General features: G+C 33.9%; 4 protein-coding genes across 14 annotated transcripts; 1 reads left to right on the forward strand and 3 right to left on the reverse strand.

Annotated features, from left to right (window-relative positions):
- Nucleotides 1-395: 395 nt before the first annotated feature.
- Nucleotides 396-5,035, reverse strand: LOC123910499 (shaggy-related protein kinase kappa). Its single transcript, XM_045961615.1, has 11 exons — nt 4,757-5,035; nt 4,589-4,648; nt 4,195-4,467; nt 3,646-3,720; nt 3,056-3,112; nt 2,831-2,971; nt 2,701-2,751; nt 2,153-2,248; nt 1,107-1,190; nt 890-992; nt 396-736 (listed from the first exon to the last, which is right to left on the reverse strand). The coding sequence occupies exons 1-11, from the start codon at nt 5,033-5,035 to the stop codon at nt 648-650; spliced, it is 1,308 nt and encodes a 435-aa protein (XP_045817571.1). The 3' UTR covers nt 396-647.
- Nucleotides 5,036-6,237: 1,202 nt separating this feature from the next.
- Nucleotides 6,238-7,512, reverse strand: LOC123904562 (S-antigen protein-like). The gene is made up of 2 exons (XM_045954211.1): nt 7,486-7,512; nt 6,238-7,251 (listed from the first exon to the last, which is right to left on the reverse strand). Exons 1-2 carry the CDS (start codon nt 7,510-7,512, stop codon nt 6,238-6,240), a joined length of 1,041 nt encoding a protein of 346 aa, XP_045810167.1.
- Nucleotides 7,513-7,982: 470 nt separating this feature from the next.
- Nucleotides 7,983-13,325, reverse strand: LOC123910500 (regulator of nonsense transcripts UPF3-like). 5 transcript variants are annotated; one of them, XM_045961618.1, is made up of 7 exons: nt 12,902-13,325; nt 12,510-12,642; nt 12,166-12,240; nt 10,953-11,385; nt 10,778-10,788; nt 10,470-10,541; nt 9,878-10,389 (listed from the first exon to the last, which is right to left on the reverse strand). In XM_045961618.1, exons 2-7 carry the CDS (start codon nt 12,516-12,518, stop codon nt 10,351-10,353), a joined length of 639 nt encoding a protein of 212 aa, XP_045817574.1. In that variant the 5' UTR covers nt 12,519-12,642; nt 12,902-13,325; the 3' UTR covers nt 9,878-10,350. The 5 variants fall into 5 exon arrangements, with proteins under 5 accessions (XP_045817572.1, XP_045817573.1, XP_045817574.1 ...); XM_045961619.1 differs by lacking the exon at nt 9,878-10,389 and having other exon boundaries at nt 10,470-10,594; nt 10,739-10,788; XM_045961620.1 differs by lacking the exon at nt 9,878-10,389 and having other exon boundaries at nt 10,470-10,594; nt 10,693-10,788.
- An 860-nt stretch (nt 13,326-14,185) lies between these two features.
- LOC123910501 (KH domain-containing protein At1g09660/At1g09670-like) lies at nt 14,186-17,920 on the forward strand. 7 transcript variants are annotated; one of them, XM_045961624.1, is made up of 7 exons: nt 14,186-14,356; nt 14,603-14,840; nt 14,961-15,106; nt 16,220-16,354; nt 16,438-16,557; nt 17,045-17,188; nt 17,281-17,920. In XM_045961624.1, exons 2-7 carry the CDS (start codon nt 14,624-14,626, stop codon nt 17,437-17,439), a joined length of 921 nt encoding a protein of 306 aa, XP_045817580.1. In that variant the 5' UTR covers nt 14,186-14,356; nt 14,603-14,623; the 3' UTR covers nt 17,440-17,920. The 7 variants fall into 7 exon arrangements, with proteins under 7 accessions (XP_045817580.1, XP_045817577.1, XP_045817578.1 ...); XM_045961621.1 differs by having other exon boundaries at nt 14,192-14,356; nt 16,208-16,354; XM_045961622.1 differs by having other exon boundaries at nt 14,201-14,356; nt 16,208-16,354; nt 16,441-16,557.
- The last annotated feature ends 548 nt before the right edge of the window (nt 17,921-18,468 follow it).

Consider the following 18,468-nt stretch of genomic DNA (forward strand, 5'->3'; position numbering starts at 1 on the left):
AACAAAGATGTAGTAACTTTATGAATACAAGTTATAGTGTTTAAAGTCACTGACTTAAATCCGAACTCTAGATAAAATAGTGTTCACAAGTTTAACTACCAAAAAATTGCAATTATTCATTGCCGCTAACATTACCGCACAAAGTATGGAGGAGCTAAACTTGTGAATATGTCTACCGGCACGATTAAATATTCATTATTATATCAAACAAATATGTTGAAAAAATGTCTCATTTGGTCGATTGGTCCATATAGCCAACCTCACTTTAATTAATATGATAATGCATAGTTGTTGCTGTATTGTTGATCTAGCTGATAGTTTTCCCAGAGTCACATGACATAAATTACAAAGTATGGTCATGCAGCGGAGCAATTTCAGACATAAAACTGACTATATCATGAACACTATCAAGTTTCGTTCTATATAAGAAAAGATGTCCAAATGGGTCTATAAGATAAAATATACATGAAAGCATTCACTCCTGAGCAAGAATAGAAAACAGCTCCTTTGACAAAAAGGAAAAAAAAATGGGAATCATAATATTATAAATATAATCCTAGGAACTCTTTCTGTAGCACTCTTTCTCAGATACACCCGATAATTTACAGCTGCTAGGTAGGCAACAGGGGAGGACAAAAATAAAACTGCTAGGTGTGCAAAGCCATAAATAAGTTCTGTTTACGAGCATGTTCTGGAATAAGCCGGTTGATGACATCGGGTGGAATACCAGAAAGTTCTGCACCATTTGAAACGCATTTTACTAACAAATCACACCAATGTTATGGCAATTAGATTATTGGCTTACTGCTTTAAATAGAGCTATATTTCTAAGAACATCAATTTTAGATTGTGCTCATCTCTGAACCTAGATAATAGTACTTAGACTCACCCTGAGGTTTAAAGTTAAACAGCGGAGGCAGTGGGCGACCATTGGGAAGGCGGGTGCTTGGGTCCCTCAATTCATCAAAGAAGGGGTGAATGCATGCTTCCAACTGCAGCCACAATATGGCAAGCATCAAATAATTTTATAATAATAATAATTGTACATCCAAGGCAAGAATAGAAAACACAAGTACAAATACAAAAGGTGGGGAGGTTAATCTTACAGCAGTGCATCTCAAATTAGGAGAGTACTGAAAGAACCTACAGACAAGATCAACTGCTTCCGGAGGTAAACGTTTCTGAAAGACCTGCAGCAAATCAGGATAATACCGTAGTCAATCCCTCTTGCAAAACAAGAATCTTTATAAGTAATTAAGGCTGGACATACACAGATTCTTTTGCATTTGCACAAACTGAATAGATTCGGACCCATGTGAATTACTGGGACTAATTTATAATAGTGTCAATTCAACCCACCCATTAATGCCTATCTATGATTTTTGAAAAAGAAACCTAGAACAATTTTGACTTCTAACAAAGTATTGTTCAGCTCTCCTAGCATCTCCGCACAGGGAACTAGGACACATAAAGTTCAGAAAGACAAGTCAGACTAAAATAATATTTTTTTATTTATTAATTTTTTAAAAATAGGGGAAGGGAAATATTATTATTTATTTAGGGGAGGGTGGAGGCTTGAACTCCGTCCCTTTGGGTTACAATGTGAAGCAATCACCACTGTGCTAACACCCACGGATAAAATAATATCAAAATACAACCCTCACAAAGAAGACAAGTACACAACTTCATCTATACTATCTTCATTTTTATTACCCAAAATGAACAATAGTAGGAAGGAATGCTACTTTTATTATCTTTTCAAAAAACCTAAAATAAAATAAACTGTCAGGATATGGAGCAAATATACAACTCTAGAAAGGATTATGCTTTGCATTTATACGAAACATCATTATCTTTTTTCAAAGAACCATCTCTCTTGATCACACAGGGAACAATACACATTCAAGATATTAAACGTTAATAAGTCATAATTCACCACATATAAGAAAACATGAAAATGCCATCAAATGAACATCGTTAGCACAAGTGTAATTGGAAAAACATATAGCACAAATACAGGCTCAACATATATTAGAATCTAGCTTGCCAACAAAGAATAAGCATAAAACAATTAACCTAACTCTGGATTATAAATTACTACAAGTATTTAACAATAAACATCAGAATGCAAGCAAAGCGCAAGAGAGTAAACCTTGTGCCATGGATGAGGTTTTATCTGGGGAAACTTAAATTCAGTATAATTTGGGTTCATGCACTTTATCTCCTCCCTGGTAGGAGTTCCCAAAACCTGAAATAGTAAAAAATGGTGAGTAATTTCTCTGTGATTTCTTTGGGGAAAAGTGGATTACAAGACTGATATATCAATATTACAATAAAGGAATTAGAGAAATCTAAACTACAAACTGTATCTCTAAAGTAAAATTTGCTTTTCTCTACTCTATCAGAGTCAAACGAAGAAGAGATAATAAAGCTTTGAGAATTATGAATTATCTTTACGATCAAGACTAGAGATAACTGCGCAAAATCAAAATAAATATAGCCCTTCCATTGAGTCAGAATGTATAGGAACAAGTCCAATTCCCCGAAACATGTATACTTTCTGACAGAACCAACTGAACTTTATTGTACATATAAGGTCTGGACAAAATAGTTCACACATTCACTAAATATGAAAGGATTACATAATTCTTGCATGGCCAAATCAAGACTGATTGAAAAACATGTAAGGTAAATCCTCACCTTGATGATTTCAACTAGCTGATCAACTCCACTCTCCCCAGGAAACAAAGGCTGCAATTTAAGTTGAATTTCAGGGGAACAAGAAAGACAACAAAAAACAAAGAAATGAGAAAGAAAAGTGGCAAATCACCTGTCCAAGAAGTAATTCAGCCATTACACAACCAGTTGACCATATATCTATGGCAGTTGTATATTCAGTCGCACCAAATATAAGTTCTGGGGCACGATAGTATCTTGAACAGATATACGAAACATTAGGTTCTCCTTTCACCTGATGAATTAGAACAGGAATGAAACTTAAGGGGAAGAAAATTAACTTCCATCAACCATCAGTTCAATTGGCTTTATATCTTACCAACACTTTCGCACTACCAAAATCACATAGTTTCAGCTGATGGGTGTGTGGGTTCACCTGGCAAGAGAACACACATTTGAGAACAACCAACAGTAACTGACTAACTGATGCAAACACAGGCATAATGGTATATATAGTATCATCTTCCAGCTGAGTTAAGCAATTTCAAAATGACTGCCAGAAGACGATGATAATGAACAGATATGCCCCTTAAAAGGACTATATTTAAATCCAATCCTGTAGTTCAATATTTGGCCAACATGATAATAATTATTATATTATTATCCTTAAAAGGAACAGACAGGTGTGTGTGTGTGGCAGCAAGCAGGCAAGCACGTCACCAAAACGAAAATGAAGATTGAACTGAAATAGCTATAAAAATAATCTTCCGTTAATTATTTGCTTGAGGTCATCTCAGCAATATTTCCTTCCAGTCTAGGTTTCAACTGATGTGAGAGCGTTAAATGTTTAAACTTCCATATTAGCATACAAAAAAACAATGTCATAATAGACAAGCTCATTATGAGGTATTTAGTAAACTTAATGAATCCAGTGTAACATAAAATACAGTTATTCAAATAATGTCTTACAAGTAGGTTCTGAGGTTTGATGTCACGGTGACAGATGCCAATGCAATTATGTATATAAGCAAGTGCCCTGCATATCTGCAGCCAAAATCAGACAAGATCAATGAAATTTATCAACTGACAAAAAGTGAAAAAACTACAGGGGATTTGAAATGTGTAAACTGCATACTTCTTTTATTTCCTTTCCTTCTAAAAGTCTATCACCCATGTGCAAAAGGTGATATCCATTATAATTTGTTTCTAATATTTTTATGATTCTTTTGAAAAAGAATTTGATGTGTGAAACCTGAACTCAAATTGTTCAGATTAGATAAATCTAAAATTGAGAAATATAGTATATGAATTTGAGGAAAAATATCAGACAGGAATTAAAAGAGTTAGGCTTTCATGGGCTGATCATATATTATTGTTAAAATATCTTACTATGGACAGTGTGTAATTTATTATATAAATAATCATCAAATATTTTGTGTCACTGCAACTTATTTATATGTATAATGTATTTCCAGCTTTCCATTCCCAAATCTAACTAAGAAGCAAGCAACTAGATACCTGGTACGTATAAAGTTTCACGTATATTAAAGGCATTCGCTGATTAATCCTGCTATAGTTCCTGGCAACACGATTCACCGTTTCAGGAACATATTCAAGTACAAGATTCAAGTAAAGCTCTTCTTTGTCGGTGGTCGAAAAGAAACAATGCCTCAGGGCAACAATATTTGGATGGTCCAGCATTTGCATAATTTGTAACTCTCTATTCTTGTAACGCTTGTCCTGGAGAACCTTCTTGATGGCAACAATCTCTCCTGTTTCTCTACATTTTGCCTGATAACAGCATAAATAAATAAATAAATTAATAATTAATAGAATGAAAAGAAAAAAAATGTTTGTGACATTGGCAAATGATATGATATGAAAAGCAAACTAAGTAATTTTGCTGCCTCACTTGAAAAACAGTGCCAAAAGAGCCCGTCCCAACTACATGTTCGGCGATATAACTAACATTCTGTCAGGTCGAAAAGTAAAATTGATTAGTTGTGAATAGTTCAATTATGACACAAGATGATACCATACCACCATAAATAACCACAAATGAGCCAGAAAAAATTGATACCTGTTTAGATTGACCGTTTCTTCCACCACCGATACTGGTTCTTATTACATGTCCTGTTTCAGCACCCACACCATCAATGATATCAGGCTCACTCTCTCTGCCATCATCATTGTCATTGTCATTGTCATCGTCTTCAACACGGTTGAGTTTGTCTCTGAGCCTCATCTGAAGCATCTCTCTACCAAGCCAATCAACAGAACTAGATGAACCTCTTAAGGCAGCAGCAGACCTGGAACTACTGCCGACACCAGCACCATTTCCAAGGCTAGCAGAAGCCATAACACAAACGCTCGCTAACTAACTCTGTTATGTTTTGAAATTCAATCAAAAACAAACTACTATTAAATTAAATAATTAAGTAGCAAAGAAAGATCAGATCTAATAATAATAATCGAAAAATAAATAAAAGATGAAAAAAGCACCTAACCATAACCAACCTGAAGGAAGGAAGGAAGGAAGGAACTAAAAGTGATGATGATGATGAGAATGAGAGCAGCGGAGTTGCATTTTGTGTGATTCCGATTCCGATTCCGACGAGACGATCAGAGAGAGAGTGAAGCTGATGATGATCGCAAATTCAATTAATCTACTTTACTCTCCACTCCACAGAAACACTTTTCCCTCTTACTATTTTTTATTATTCACTAAACTAAACTTTTTTACATTTATTTTCATTTTTATATATATATATTCAAAAAATATCTCATCTCATACTTTCCCAAGCCCTTCTTTCTCCTTCGCTATCACTGTATCCACTTTCCAATATCCTCTCCCACTTTTTTTTTTTACATCAATATTTAAAAAATATTTTAAAATTTTAACTATCATGCACACGTGTCAAAAATGAGTCAATAAGAGCATAGGAGGTATTATTCTTCATTCTACCTAACAACCAAAACCAACAAATAAACATAATTTGATTCACAATAGAAGACAAATTTGTCATAGTTCCATAAACATAATATTATTATGAATACCTCAAATGCACAGACTTTGAACACTTTATTGCTTTTTATCAAAGAACCGAACAACATAAAATGACTCGACCTTTCTTCAAAAATAATATCATCCACCTGTATCCAACTAAACAAAAATCCTCCACACTTTTACTTGAAGCAACATTTGAAAAACAGATGATTAAAGTCCTCGACCTCTCTAAAACAAAAGGCATAACATAACTCATGAGGATTGTTATAACTCTCATTTTGGTCGTCGTGCCGGCAATTTTGCAAATAACCTCCAACCAATCACTCAAACCTTTAATGGCACATCATTCATCCATAGCCTTTGCAACTCATACACGACATCTTTTGATCGTTAAAGAGAATAACATTATTTGGAGTTTGTTTTCGATCTTTAGTTTTCTATGATGAATTGGTTTGAAAGTATATATGTCTATGTTGTGATATTATTTTGTGTTGTTTTTGTTACAATGAAACTTTATCTCATATGATATACTTCACACTTTTGAAGTTTGTGATTTATTTTAAGTTATCATCTTCTGTCGTATCTTTGTTCTTGACATTATTCTCTACATTGCCCGCAATTTCCATTGTTGAGTTATGTATATTTTGTACATTATCACTATCTTCAAAGTTACCATCGTCAATAAATTTGTTTGTTATACTATTATTATTTACGCGGTCCTCATTTGTGTCACTGATTTCTTTTGTTGATTTTTCTATACTTTTATGAGTATTCTCTTCGCTGCCCTCAAATTTTAATTCACTAGCGACAACATCGTTATAATTCTTTGTAATGTCTTCCCTCACAAGGCCAACTTCGGTTTCAGCTTCACTAGGTAGCTTTGTAATATTTGGAGTTTGTATCATTTCTTCATTGCTTTTGGTTTCAATGTTACTATGTTCAATTTCCTCACTCTTGCCATTTGAAGTTTCTTTCATTTCTTCATTGTCCTTGGTTTCAATGTTACCATGTTCAATTTCTCCACTCTTACCATTTGAAGTTTGCATCATTTCTTCATTGCCGTTGGTTTCAATATTAATGTTTTCTTCACTCTTGTCATTTGAAGTTTGTATCATTTCTTCATTGCCCTTGGTTTCAATGTTACCATGTTCAATTTCTCCACTCTTGCGATTTGAAGTTTGCATCATTTCTTCATAGCCTTTGGTTTGAATATTAACGTTTTCTTCACTCTTGTCACTTGAAGTTTGTATCATTTCTTCATTGCCCTTGGTTTCAATGTTACTATGTTCAATTTCTTCACTCTTGCCATCATTCTCTGGAATTTGCATAGTTGAGACATCATTAACTTCGACTTTATTTGATGAGGGTGGAATAACCATATCTGAAGCATGTGTGCTTCGTTCATTGTCAATATTTGTATTGTTGTCATTTTCATCTTTTGTGGTATCTGCATTCTTTTTTTGCTCAACACTAACCTCAAAAGGCCCTAGCTTAGCTTCAACATCCTTGACAATGAACTTCAAAGATCGAATATCCCGTGCTTTAGATAAGTGGTTGCTTGGTAATGCCTATAAAAAAACTAGACGTTTGAATATTAATTTTTCACAAATAAACAAAGCCTAATAAATTATAGAGACGGTAATAAGCTCTAGTTTCATATTTTCATCAAAAGATGATTTAACGTGACAACAACTATACATACCAACTTTATTTCTTATACTCTCAGTCACATTTTCTTATACTTTTTATCGGATATATAGGAGAGGAGACAATGACCATATAAACGTTTAATAACTACGAACTAAGTTACCGATTAACTTTTTGTGCATTATTATGGTTTCTCAAGGAGGAGTGTGTATGAGGCCACAGCTTATGGATGATTGTATTTTTATTTTAATTAATCCACAATAAAGTTGCATTGTAGTTTGAAATAGATGTATGAATATATTAGCTCTAGTCCTATTCTAAAACCTATCACATGCATTAATGCCTATGAAGACTTGTACATGTTATAAGCATCAACGCTTTGAAAAAATGAAACATAATTTTTAAATTCACAGTCCAATACATCATCACATGAAATTAATAAAAATAGACTAATCATATCGATACCATTGAGAGTTATGTTGTATGGGAGATTATGTGTGATCATCATATAATTAAAAAATATATTAACGTAAGTCTATTAATGTTTAATTTGAAATGAGCAATGGAAAATATGGATATCCATATTTCATCAATTCATCTACAATATGTTTTGAGTGAAACATCAATTCAATATGAAAAATGAATGTCTAAACCAAAATGTCATGTTTGCATTTAGAACTATATGCAATAAAAAAAACGGTTTTTAATTAATCTTAACATACATACAGTGATTGACCTGTACAATTTGGTTGACTCGTCGTTGAAGATCATCCCCAAATGCTTCCTTGTAGACAGCTTTAAGCAAGTGCCACACATGAGATCGTAAGTCATCCAAACAATGTTTTTCAATCATACACTGTGCAACAGCCGACCGACAACCCACTGCGTGAAAAGGACAATTTACCAGCTTCATCGGACAAACAGTTATACAATGTCTATCCATATCCCGTCTCATAATATTGTTATTTGAACACTTTTGTTCACATGAAATTATCTTGAAAGGACATACTGAATCATGCTTTTCCAAATGACTTGCACAAAATTTAGTATCGCATCCTTGATTTTGGCAAATCATAGGTCTAAAGTTACAAGTAAAAACATGATCGGCAAGGTCTTGAGAAGAACTAAAGCTCATGGTGCAATGAAATGAATTATGAAAGTCAACATTTTTTAGCAAAGTTTCTGCAACTATTTCTCTTCTATCAAGCGTCCAAAAACCGTTCATGTCTATCTCTTGGATGAAATCATCAATTTTATCTTCTCTCTTTTCACTCAACAACCATACCGAAACACGGCTAAAAAAATTCCTCTTTGAACTTGCAAAGTCGTCAACGAGATTAGAAATGATGTCGAAAGGATGGTCAGATGCTTCGCCATTTTCCAAGATAATAGACTCAGCAACAAAATATTTAGTTCTCAAGGTTAGATAATCAATCATTTCCCTTCTCAAATCAACAGCAACTGAACCAGGAGTCTTGAAAAGACCTCCTGTTGTGTTATCGACACAAGCTGAGGCTAATCCTGGAAGGAACATTTGAGCCAACTTGTGAATTACTTCTGTATCACAAAGACTACAATGGAATAAAGGATCTCCCTCCTTTTCATCTTCAATCTTTTTAGGTACTTCAAGGTCTACGTCAATTGTTGGTAAATCCATGGTTGATAATATCTACAAGAATCCAATAATGCACAATCATGAAATACGTACATGCTTATAAAAACAAAAATCAAAATGAAATTACATGCGTTGGTGGGTGGTACCCAAAAATATAACTTTTGATATCCTCATTGAGTTGATTATTTTTTATTCATAATAATAATAATAAATTGTACATATTGAGGTTAAACAATACAGTAAATTGCACGTGAAAAAGAAGAAGATAACTTACCGACATCAATGTTGAGATCTATAATTTCTGAGATTTTGTTTTGAGATTTTCATTTCAATTTTTTAGGTGCACAAGTGGAAGCGACAAACCAAACACCATTCAAACTTTTTTCTTTTCTAACCGTACAATACTTCTTTTTACTATTATTGTTTTTTTAGTAATTTTTGCTATTGTTTTCTTGTACAATTGCTTAAAATGCATCGATATAAATATGCGAATGTGTGAATTTACCAAAGTAAAATTATATAAATCATCTAGGATATAGAAAAATATATACTCCCTCCGGCCTCATATATGAGACCGGAGAGAGTATATTTTATTGTTTTGATAAATGATGAATTTAGATTTTATGAATGACTTTAGTTTTTATGGACAACCTTTACTAAGCAACTCCATTCTTTCAAGGTTCTAAAGGATTTTCGTAAGTTATGAAGAAAATAGAAGCATTCTTTAAATTATACAATTGAGTGCTCCCTTTATGTTCAATAAACTTGAAATTAATTTTGTAAAAAAAAATATTTTGTATTTCTTCACTGTGATAAAAAAAAAGGTATGCATGCTAGCAAAGGTATGCATATCATCTACATCTTCATAATTGTATGTCAGCAAAGGTATGCATGCACCAAAATTGTATGTCAGCAAGCTTAGCACTGCAAGGGAAAATCATTAACTTCGACACAAAATGGAAAATAAATTAAGCCAACATTTACATTTACATGTGCATGTGAATGAAACAAAGATTTTCGATATTGACTTGATAAACATAATGCAATTATTGAAACACTGTTAAACAAAGTCGTGCCAAAAGTATATCATCTACATCTTCATTACAATCAAGTGAAATCACATTTAACAGTTAAAAAAAAAATTCAAAAGAACCAACATTAACATTATAGAGAAAATTGTTTGTGACAGTAAGGAACAAAAAAAAGCAATGATAACTGGATCTAGAGTGATATGAAGTCATAAATATATCCTAAAATGTTGATGCCACACAGAGAAATTTAAGAAGGTAATAAAGAATATCAATCATCTAAGTTTTAATATTAATTCATCAACAAAACAAGCGTCATTCCAAGCTATGAAATTATAGGCCTGATGAAAGAAATGTGTCTCACCAATCTAAATAATCTAGGTCCCAGAACTAGCTTTTTGGACCCAAACTTGTTTCTGCAGTTTAAAGAGATTGATCATTTAATGAAACAGAAAAGAATATGCAGTGTTACAATGCAAAAATCAAATTCAGGTACCTCATTAGAACCATAAGCAGAGGTACTAGGTTTTCTAGGATGCTTTCCCTCACTCGAAATTGAATAGCCATCAACATCCTTCACCCCATGTATTGGTCCACGACGACCAAAATGCCTTCTGAAACCTAAATAATCATGAGCAATGAAATTTAAGAAAATGTTATAAAACCTAAATGTAAGCATAAAAATATTTAGATCCTGCTTCCCAAAGCCAGAAACCAACCATTTTATGATGAAAGACTGGCACAAAGACTTCCAAGAGATTTTACCTCCCCATTTCTTGCACTTTGTGTGTCACGTTTCAACTCTGCATGACCTCCTGTTTTGTATACAATATAATAAAAATTTCAATTTGTGAAAAACATGTAACTGTAAGAAGGCTGTAACAGACTTTCCAAAACGAAAATATTTTGTGCATTAATTTGTCAAAGGAATAATCCACAATTACCAAATTGATGTCACAGGTGAAAATAAAGCATGTACCTTCTAAAGGATCTAATTGTGAAGAAGCTGAGGATGACAAAGATTCATCACCTCCATTGGAACGACTTGTCCAAACACTACGGTCAGGCCTATCCTTATGTCTAAAACGCCTCTTCTGTCTCTCACCAGAAACATGTAAATCATGCACAGTAATCCTATTCTCTGGCACACCATCAATGCCCTTCAAAATCAATTGCACATGAACTGTGCGAGTGGTTTGTTTTTCTTTTTCTAAATTAGATGTTTGGATCTGCCGCTCAGAATGGCCCCTGGAAGACTGACTTTGTCGAAAATCCTTGTTTGTGAGTATGCTTTTGATAATCCTTCCACTACCTTCATGCTGCTGATTCTGTTTCAGAGCTGTAGAGCTAAGAATTGTTTTAGTTGAAGACGTTATGCTATGATGTTGTGACATGTTATCTGAATCAGATACCTTCAATATAAGAAACAAACAAAAGCAAAATAGATTCGTAAAAGAACTGTAATAAAAACATGAATCTGACGGATGAATCCACCAAGGACACTAGGCAGTAGGCACTAACAATAAACTAAAACACATTCCATACCCAAATTGATAATGAATTACTGATTCCTCATTTTTCATATATCATGCAGCCATAATGCATCAGATTATAGAAAACAAATCCTGACAGTCACCTTGGTAAATAGTATCATTTTACCTATCAAATCATTTATATCATTAATTCATTATATCTTCAATTCACATTTTTACAAGTGGCTTTGTAAAGCTCGTTGACCTTCATGTTTAATCATTGATGTGTACGCGAGACTAATCAGAAACATGTTAAACCTTTGATCTCTGGTTAGCATTCTTAACAGGAGTAAGATGAAATTAGAATCTGAGTTTATCAACAATTCCACTTATTATTACAATACAACAATTCCAGGATTATCTGAAATTTGCATGTTTATTAAAAATGACCCCATCAAAATGAAACTTAATATAAGTGAAAAACCCACAAGAGAGGAGGGTGGAATTATTTTTAGTTCTAAGAAAACAATCAATTCAAATTGCTTCCAATCAGAATAAGAACAGTCAACAACTTGACATTCAGCCTAAATTAGGCTGTCTATTGGTACACGTCGACCTTCAAAAAGAAAGGACGTATTCTGCAATTTATGTCAATTCTTCTACAACATATGTCACACGTAAATAGAACATAATTATGAAGAATAACAATCAGAAGCTTACGGTGATTATTTCTCTTTCTTTTCCCTTTAAGAAGTAGTACTTTCTTCTTTCCAACATCATTACTTCCAGCAATTCCTAAAATGATGGACAAGGTTGTAAGAAAATTCCCATAACTGATGCAAAAACGAGTAATTACTTCAATAATGGAATACTCAACATATCAGAATTATCTGAGAATGCAAGGAGCCACATCTAAACAATGTCAAAGGGAGGTAACAACAGAAGGAGAGACATTAATATCAAAAGTTACATTAAATAAAATGTTGATTACAAACCACAAAATAAAACCCAAATAAAACAGAAAAAATTGCACATGAAAAGTTGAACAAAAAAATCAACCTCACCATTCTCATAAAAAGTCTGGTTTCCTTATGAAGAAGCTACATTTGAAAGATTTTGATCATCTTGCCTAGGAACCAAAATATAAGTTGATTTGTCTTTTACGGTAGAACTTTTCCTTGGGTCCCGTGCAACATACTGTTCACCATAAAAGCAAAAGTTAAACACAAAAGAGTAAGAACCAAGTGTTGTTACTTTACTTCATATATGTATATGTGCAAGCAGTTGTGAAAAGAGAAGTTTCAAATACTCACTCGTGCTGTTTCCATTATTCTAAAAGTTGAGTGAAAAACATTCTATTAGTAATTAATTATGTCTCTCTGACTTTCCTGCACAAATTTCAAGTGGAAGATTAGGTAAGCAAGGAAAGGAATCAAGGATGATGAAGAAGAATTACCCTTTTGATTGACAAAGAAAGAGGTGTCCATTGAAGAAGTAATCAGCAAAGTCTATAACATCAATCATCGGCGAAAGCGGAGTCGATTAGGGGCAAAAGAGATGCCTCTGTGATGGTAGGAGGCAAGTGCGATCCGATGACGACATGGCAATTGCAAAGAAATCGATCACATCTTCTCCGGTGATGGTGGTGGATGCTTGTGAATTTTGAGTATATATATATATATAGTCTAGTCTCAATTGACGTCGAATGAATCAGGCGTGCCTTAATTTGGTGCCATGAGGACATGACCAAAGAGGAAGACTATGTATGTATATGTACGTGACTGTGTTGGTTTTGTTTATGTTTTTTTCATGTTAGCTAGCAGTAGTTTAGCATGTAGTAACTGTATACGGACGGTAGTATGTGTTTTGCGGTTCTTCTCTTTTTTGCTTTACACTATACTTTTCATCATCCATACATACATACATACATACATACATACATACATACATACATACATACATACATAATAAAAAAGTTAGTAATACGGGTAGATTAAAATTTTAACTATCATCTCTCAAATAATGCTTTTAACATTTAGCTTCTCTCGTCTATTTTATAGTCTGGAGAGATTCAAACAAGAAAGATTAAGTCATTTGCATCATTCTAAGATAGAGAAGACCTTATGACTCTTAGAATATTTGCAAAAATATTTATTTATTTTTATCTTCCTCAAAAGAGCACTTAACGAGACTCAAACTCATAACCTCTCAAATTCAAGATCCATATGTTTACAGGTAGACTAAACCCTTGACTCTCGAGTTAAATGACCTTCTTATTTCTATATATGGAGATTAAATTAAAAAATGACCTTGGATTATAAATAAGGAAAATGCTAAACAGTGCCCCGGAACACTGGTTAAGCATGTTAAAATAAAAATTCTGTCTCGAAATGCGTGCATTCAATGCCTCAAAAGTACAAAAAATTGTCTTTTCAATATAAATTTTATTTTTTATTTCTTTTTTAGGTATACTTAACAAGTGCCCCGGGGGCACTGTTTAACATGACCCTATAAATAAAATAAATGTAAAACGGATTTTTTTGTTTTTTTTACCACCCATAGCCTACTACACACAAATACAATCATGGTTAAAAAGACATTGGAATCTAGAGCAACCAATGATGTATTGTAGATGAGTCAGGTCAGTGACGGTATTTGTAACTGTGTGATTGCGTGTAGTTGCGCAGTGCAAGTAGGTGGAATTATTGAAAGAAAGAGTGAATAATAATAATAATAATAATAATAATAAATATAAAAAATAAAAATAAAAAAAATATAAAGAGGGAGAGACGGCAGAGAAGTTGGGTTTGGACTTTGGCAGGCAGTGTGGTGACTGACTGTCTATCTGTCCGTCGTGGGCGGCTCACTCGCTCCTCTCCTCTCGTCTCTCGTCTCTCTCTCTCTATCAACTGTAATTAATTAACCCTATTTCTCCGTTATTCTTATCGTTCTATTCATCGATTTCTCAATTTCAATATCATCATCTATACATTCCTTAATTTCATCTGTTGTTGTTGTTGTTGTTGTTTATATAGTAGTAATTGAATTGAATTTGAATTTGAATTTGAATTTGAATGTGTATGTATCTACTAACTAACTAACTAAAGTAAAAAGTAAACTAATTAGATTTTATTATTTGTTTTGTTTTGTTTTGAAGAAGAAGAAGAAGAATAGTATTATGGGAGAGAGGATCCCATCTGGGAATGGGAATGGGAATGGGAGTAGTTATTTCCAGTTCCATCCTCATCCTCATCCTGGTCCTGTTGGACTTCCCCCTTCTCCTATCAGGTCCTCCGATCATCGCGAAAGATACATGGCTGAACTATTGGCAGAAAGGCAAAAGCTTGGTCCCTTTTTGCAAGTTCTCCCACAATGTACCAGGCTCTTAACTCAAGGTTCTTATTCCTACTTCTTCTTTGTCTTTCTTTCCAATTTTTATACTATACACTTATTATTATTATACCTTATTCACTTGCTCATATAATCACACGCTCACTTTCTAATGTCTATCACAGAAATCAGACGCATATCGGGGGGCTTCAATCAACCTACTTTTGCCGAACATGAAAGATTTGAGCCAGATAGTCCATTTAGGCCCTTAGCTCAACATCCAAATACTATGCCAATGGATATGGAAGGATGGCCCACTGTACCTAGAGAGGTAATGCACCTTCATATCACTAAAATTGTAATTCTAATTCTTAGTACTCTTTTTAAATTGTCCAACATTTAGTAGTTGTGGTTTTCTGTTTGTTTGCTGAGTTTGATTTTATTATTGCATAAACAAGTTTTTAAACTTAAACACCACGCACCATCTGTGCTTTTTGTATTCCATCTTCCATATTTAAAATTAAAATACATGCTTGATAAATGGCCTGTATTAGTTTTAAGCTAATCCTTCTATCACATAAAATACGATGGAAAAATTCTCACATGGAGTGGTTTACAGGCTCCTTTTTTTTTTTGACTATTTGTAAACAACTGGAATCAAGACACTTACTATTGCAATAATTCTTCTTGCCTGGAGCTTACATAAGTATTCCCAGATTTTAATCCCATTGGCGAATCCAATACCTAGATAATTAGCTGTTACACTCCTTCACCTGCAGGAAGTACTTTCGTATTTTGCACACTGAAGTGAAATACTTAGCCAATAACATATTTCTTTACTATATATGCATTATTATGACTTTTTACACGTGTTAGCACTTGTTGCATGGCAAAGAACTGGTTAGGTTTGTATTTCTTAATTAATCCTGGCCATCTTGCGCATAGAAGAACTAAGAACTCAGCACTTAAATTGACATTTTTGAAAATTGATCCTAGTTATTTAGCTTTTAATCCTGCTTTAATCTCAAGTTCTGAAGAAGTCTTAGAGGAAAATGTTGTTATATATCTTAACCTGTCTAAGACCAGTCATTGTGCTTGCCAAATAGCTCTATAATCCTAGGGAAACCTAGTACTGTAAAGATCCTATAATAGGCCCATTGTGGGTCTATTTTAGGCAGTCTTACTTTTCATGTATTTTGCAAACTGATTCCATGACGTGAAGTGAAAAAATGGTATCAGCCCTTGGCTCTTTGGAGCATTAACATTGTGTGTGTCTTAACATATGCATTGGAATACTAAATGGTCACAAATGGGCAATATACCGGGTGCAATAAAAAATTCTATTGCATTGTGAGGAAAATTGGTAGCAAGAGAGTTTGAGTTTTGATTTCAACTTGTGTTTATAAAAAGGGAGTTCTAAACAATACCAAAGTTCTCCGTGCAGGATAATAGAAATTTCCAAAGAATGGGACCCTTTCAAGCACCACCAGTGGGTTGGCATGGGACACAAGGAATTCCGACAACTCCGATTGTGAAGAGAGTTATCAGGCTTGATGTCCCTGTTGACAAATATCCAACTGTAAGTCCAAATCGTCTTTTATAATTCTGGGTCATGTCAGTTTATCTTCTCAATGTAATAGTTTTTTTTTACTCAAATCACAGCAGTATAATTTTGTTGGTCGAATTCTGGGACCTCGCGGGAACTCATTGAAAAGAGTGGAAGCCATGACAGAATGTAGGGTTTACATCCGAGGCTGTGGCTCTGTGAAGGATTCTATAAAGGTATAATTGGTATTTAAGTATGCACTCTAAAGAACTATAAAAGGGAAACTTAATTCCATAAAGCTCCTAACATGGTAGTTCGTTTCCATCGTGGATCTAATGTTAGCACCTTTACCTTGCATTGCAAGAGGCCAATTCCATGGTGCTTGAATCAGCAACTTAAATTGTTGGCTCTTCTTTAATTCAAAGATTTTTTTTTTGACAGACTTTAATTCAAAGAATTATACAGTGCTAATTTCAATAATTTGATATTATCAGTACATTTGTAGTCATCATTGACATGTACAAAATGATGTGATGAACACACAACACACTATCTTAATATTGACTAAATAAATTTAGGAAACTCTTCTAGTTGTTACTTCATTCACCTTGGTATTTTGTATCTGATTCCCCATTCTGCTGCTTTTGGATTTCTCATACTATCAGAGCTCACCCCTCATTTTTCATGATGTGTTTCAACTTACCCATATTTTCATTATTATAGGAAGAGAAGCTTAAAGATAAACCTGGGTATGAGCACCTTAAAGAGCCATTGCACTTGTTGGTGGAGGCAGAGTTTCCAGAGGATATAATCAATTCACGGTTGGACCATGCTGTGGCAGTACTAGAAAATCTTTTGAAGCCTGTGGTATAGATTTATTTTCACAGTTGATTGCATTAATTAATTGTGCTTCTCCCTTTCTTAGTGCTAGCCCATTTTAATATATGGTAACCTGCCAGGATGAATCACTTGATCACTACAAGAAGCAGCAATTGAGGGAGTTAGCTATGATCAATGGTACTTTGAGGGAGGAAAGTCCAAGCATGAGCCCTAGTATGAGTCCAAGTATGTCACCTTTCAATAGTAATGGAATGAAACGTGCCAAGACAGGAAGATGACCCCAGTATGTTAACGGCAGATCTTACATTTTTCTCAAGCTACTTATTACCATCTGATTTAGAATTTGTGGCGGCCTTTATGCTGATTTTATTCACCAGAAACACCTTTGGAACCGAATCTCCTCAACCTGCTTGCAGGGATGGTCGATGGTTTATCCGCTTAATTTCTCAATTTCATTTTGACGTCTATTCTTTGGTGTATTAACCGCTAGAATATTGACCGTCGTATTGCTAAGTTATAGTACAGTATTAACTAAGTTTCCGGTGCTACTTAGTAGCATACCCTAGTTTGATACTTTTTTTTTCATTAAAAATTTGCATTGTTAAATTATTTAATTTCTTACATGTGTATATCTAAATATGCATGGTATTGACTCTCGGTAGAAATAAAACAAATGTAGTAGTGGCTTTGATTGTATTGTGACATCAATAATGTTGACATTGGTCAATGGTTGTTATTTTGTTTTATTATTTAAGAGTATGCAAGTGACTGCTGCAGTAGCTTTATGTACCGTAATTTGATCGTGGAATATGAATAAGAATGCTGTATTTATCATCAAACAGCGACAGCAACAAAGGCAATCTTTTGAAGTGATATTGTCTTGTGATACTTTCTTTGTTGATGCGAAATTCAAGCTTCTAGTAGCATTGTTTATCCTAATTTATCACTAACTTTGCAGGACATCTGTCTAAACTCTGGTTGAAAATGGCTGCAATGCGATGGAAAATATAGTACAAATAAGGAAATTAGCACCGATTGATCACTGCTCTAGTTAGTTAAATAGCTAATATTGTGCTGTTAAAAACTGAAAATTGTGTCTGATATAGATGCTGAAATATCATGCCCATTGTATTAATGTATTTATTTTCTCCCCGAAACCATTAGGTCTTTTTTCATTGTTTGTCGGAGATACATACAAATAGCTGGATGTGAGTTTTCTTGGAGGTTGGCCACGAAGGGAGAAGAGGAGGGAGGTGGTGTCTGGTTGGAAGAGAAAGAGTATAGATTTGGTTGTAATTTTTGCATGT

This window comes from Trifolium pratense, linkage group LG2 (assembly GCF_020283565.1).
Source record: "Trifolium pratense cultivar HEN17-A07 linkage group LG2, ARS_RC_1.1, whole genome shotgun sequence".
In the NCBI taxonomy this organism is placed as follows: Eukaryota; Viridiplantae; Streptophyta; class Magnoliopsida; order Fabales; family Fabaceae; genus Trifolium; species Trifolium pratense.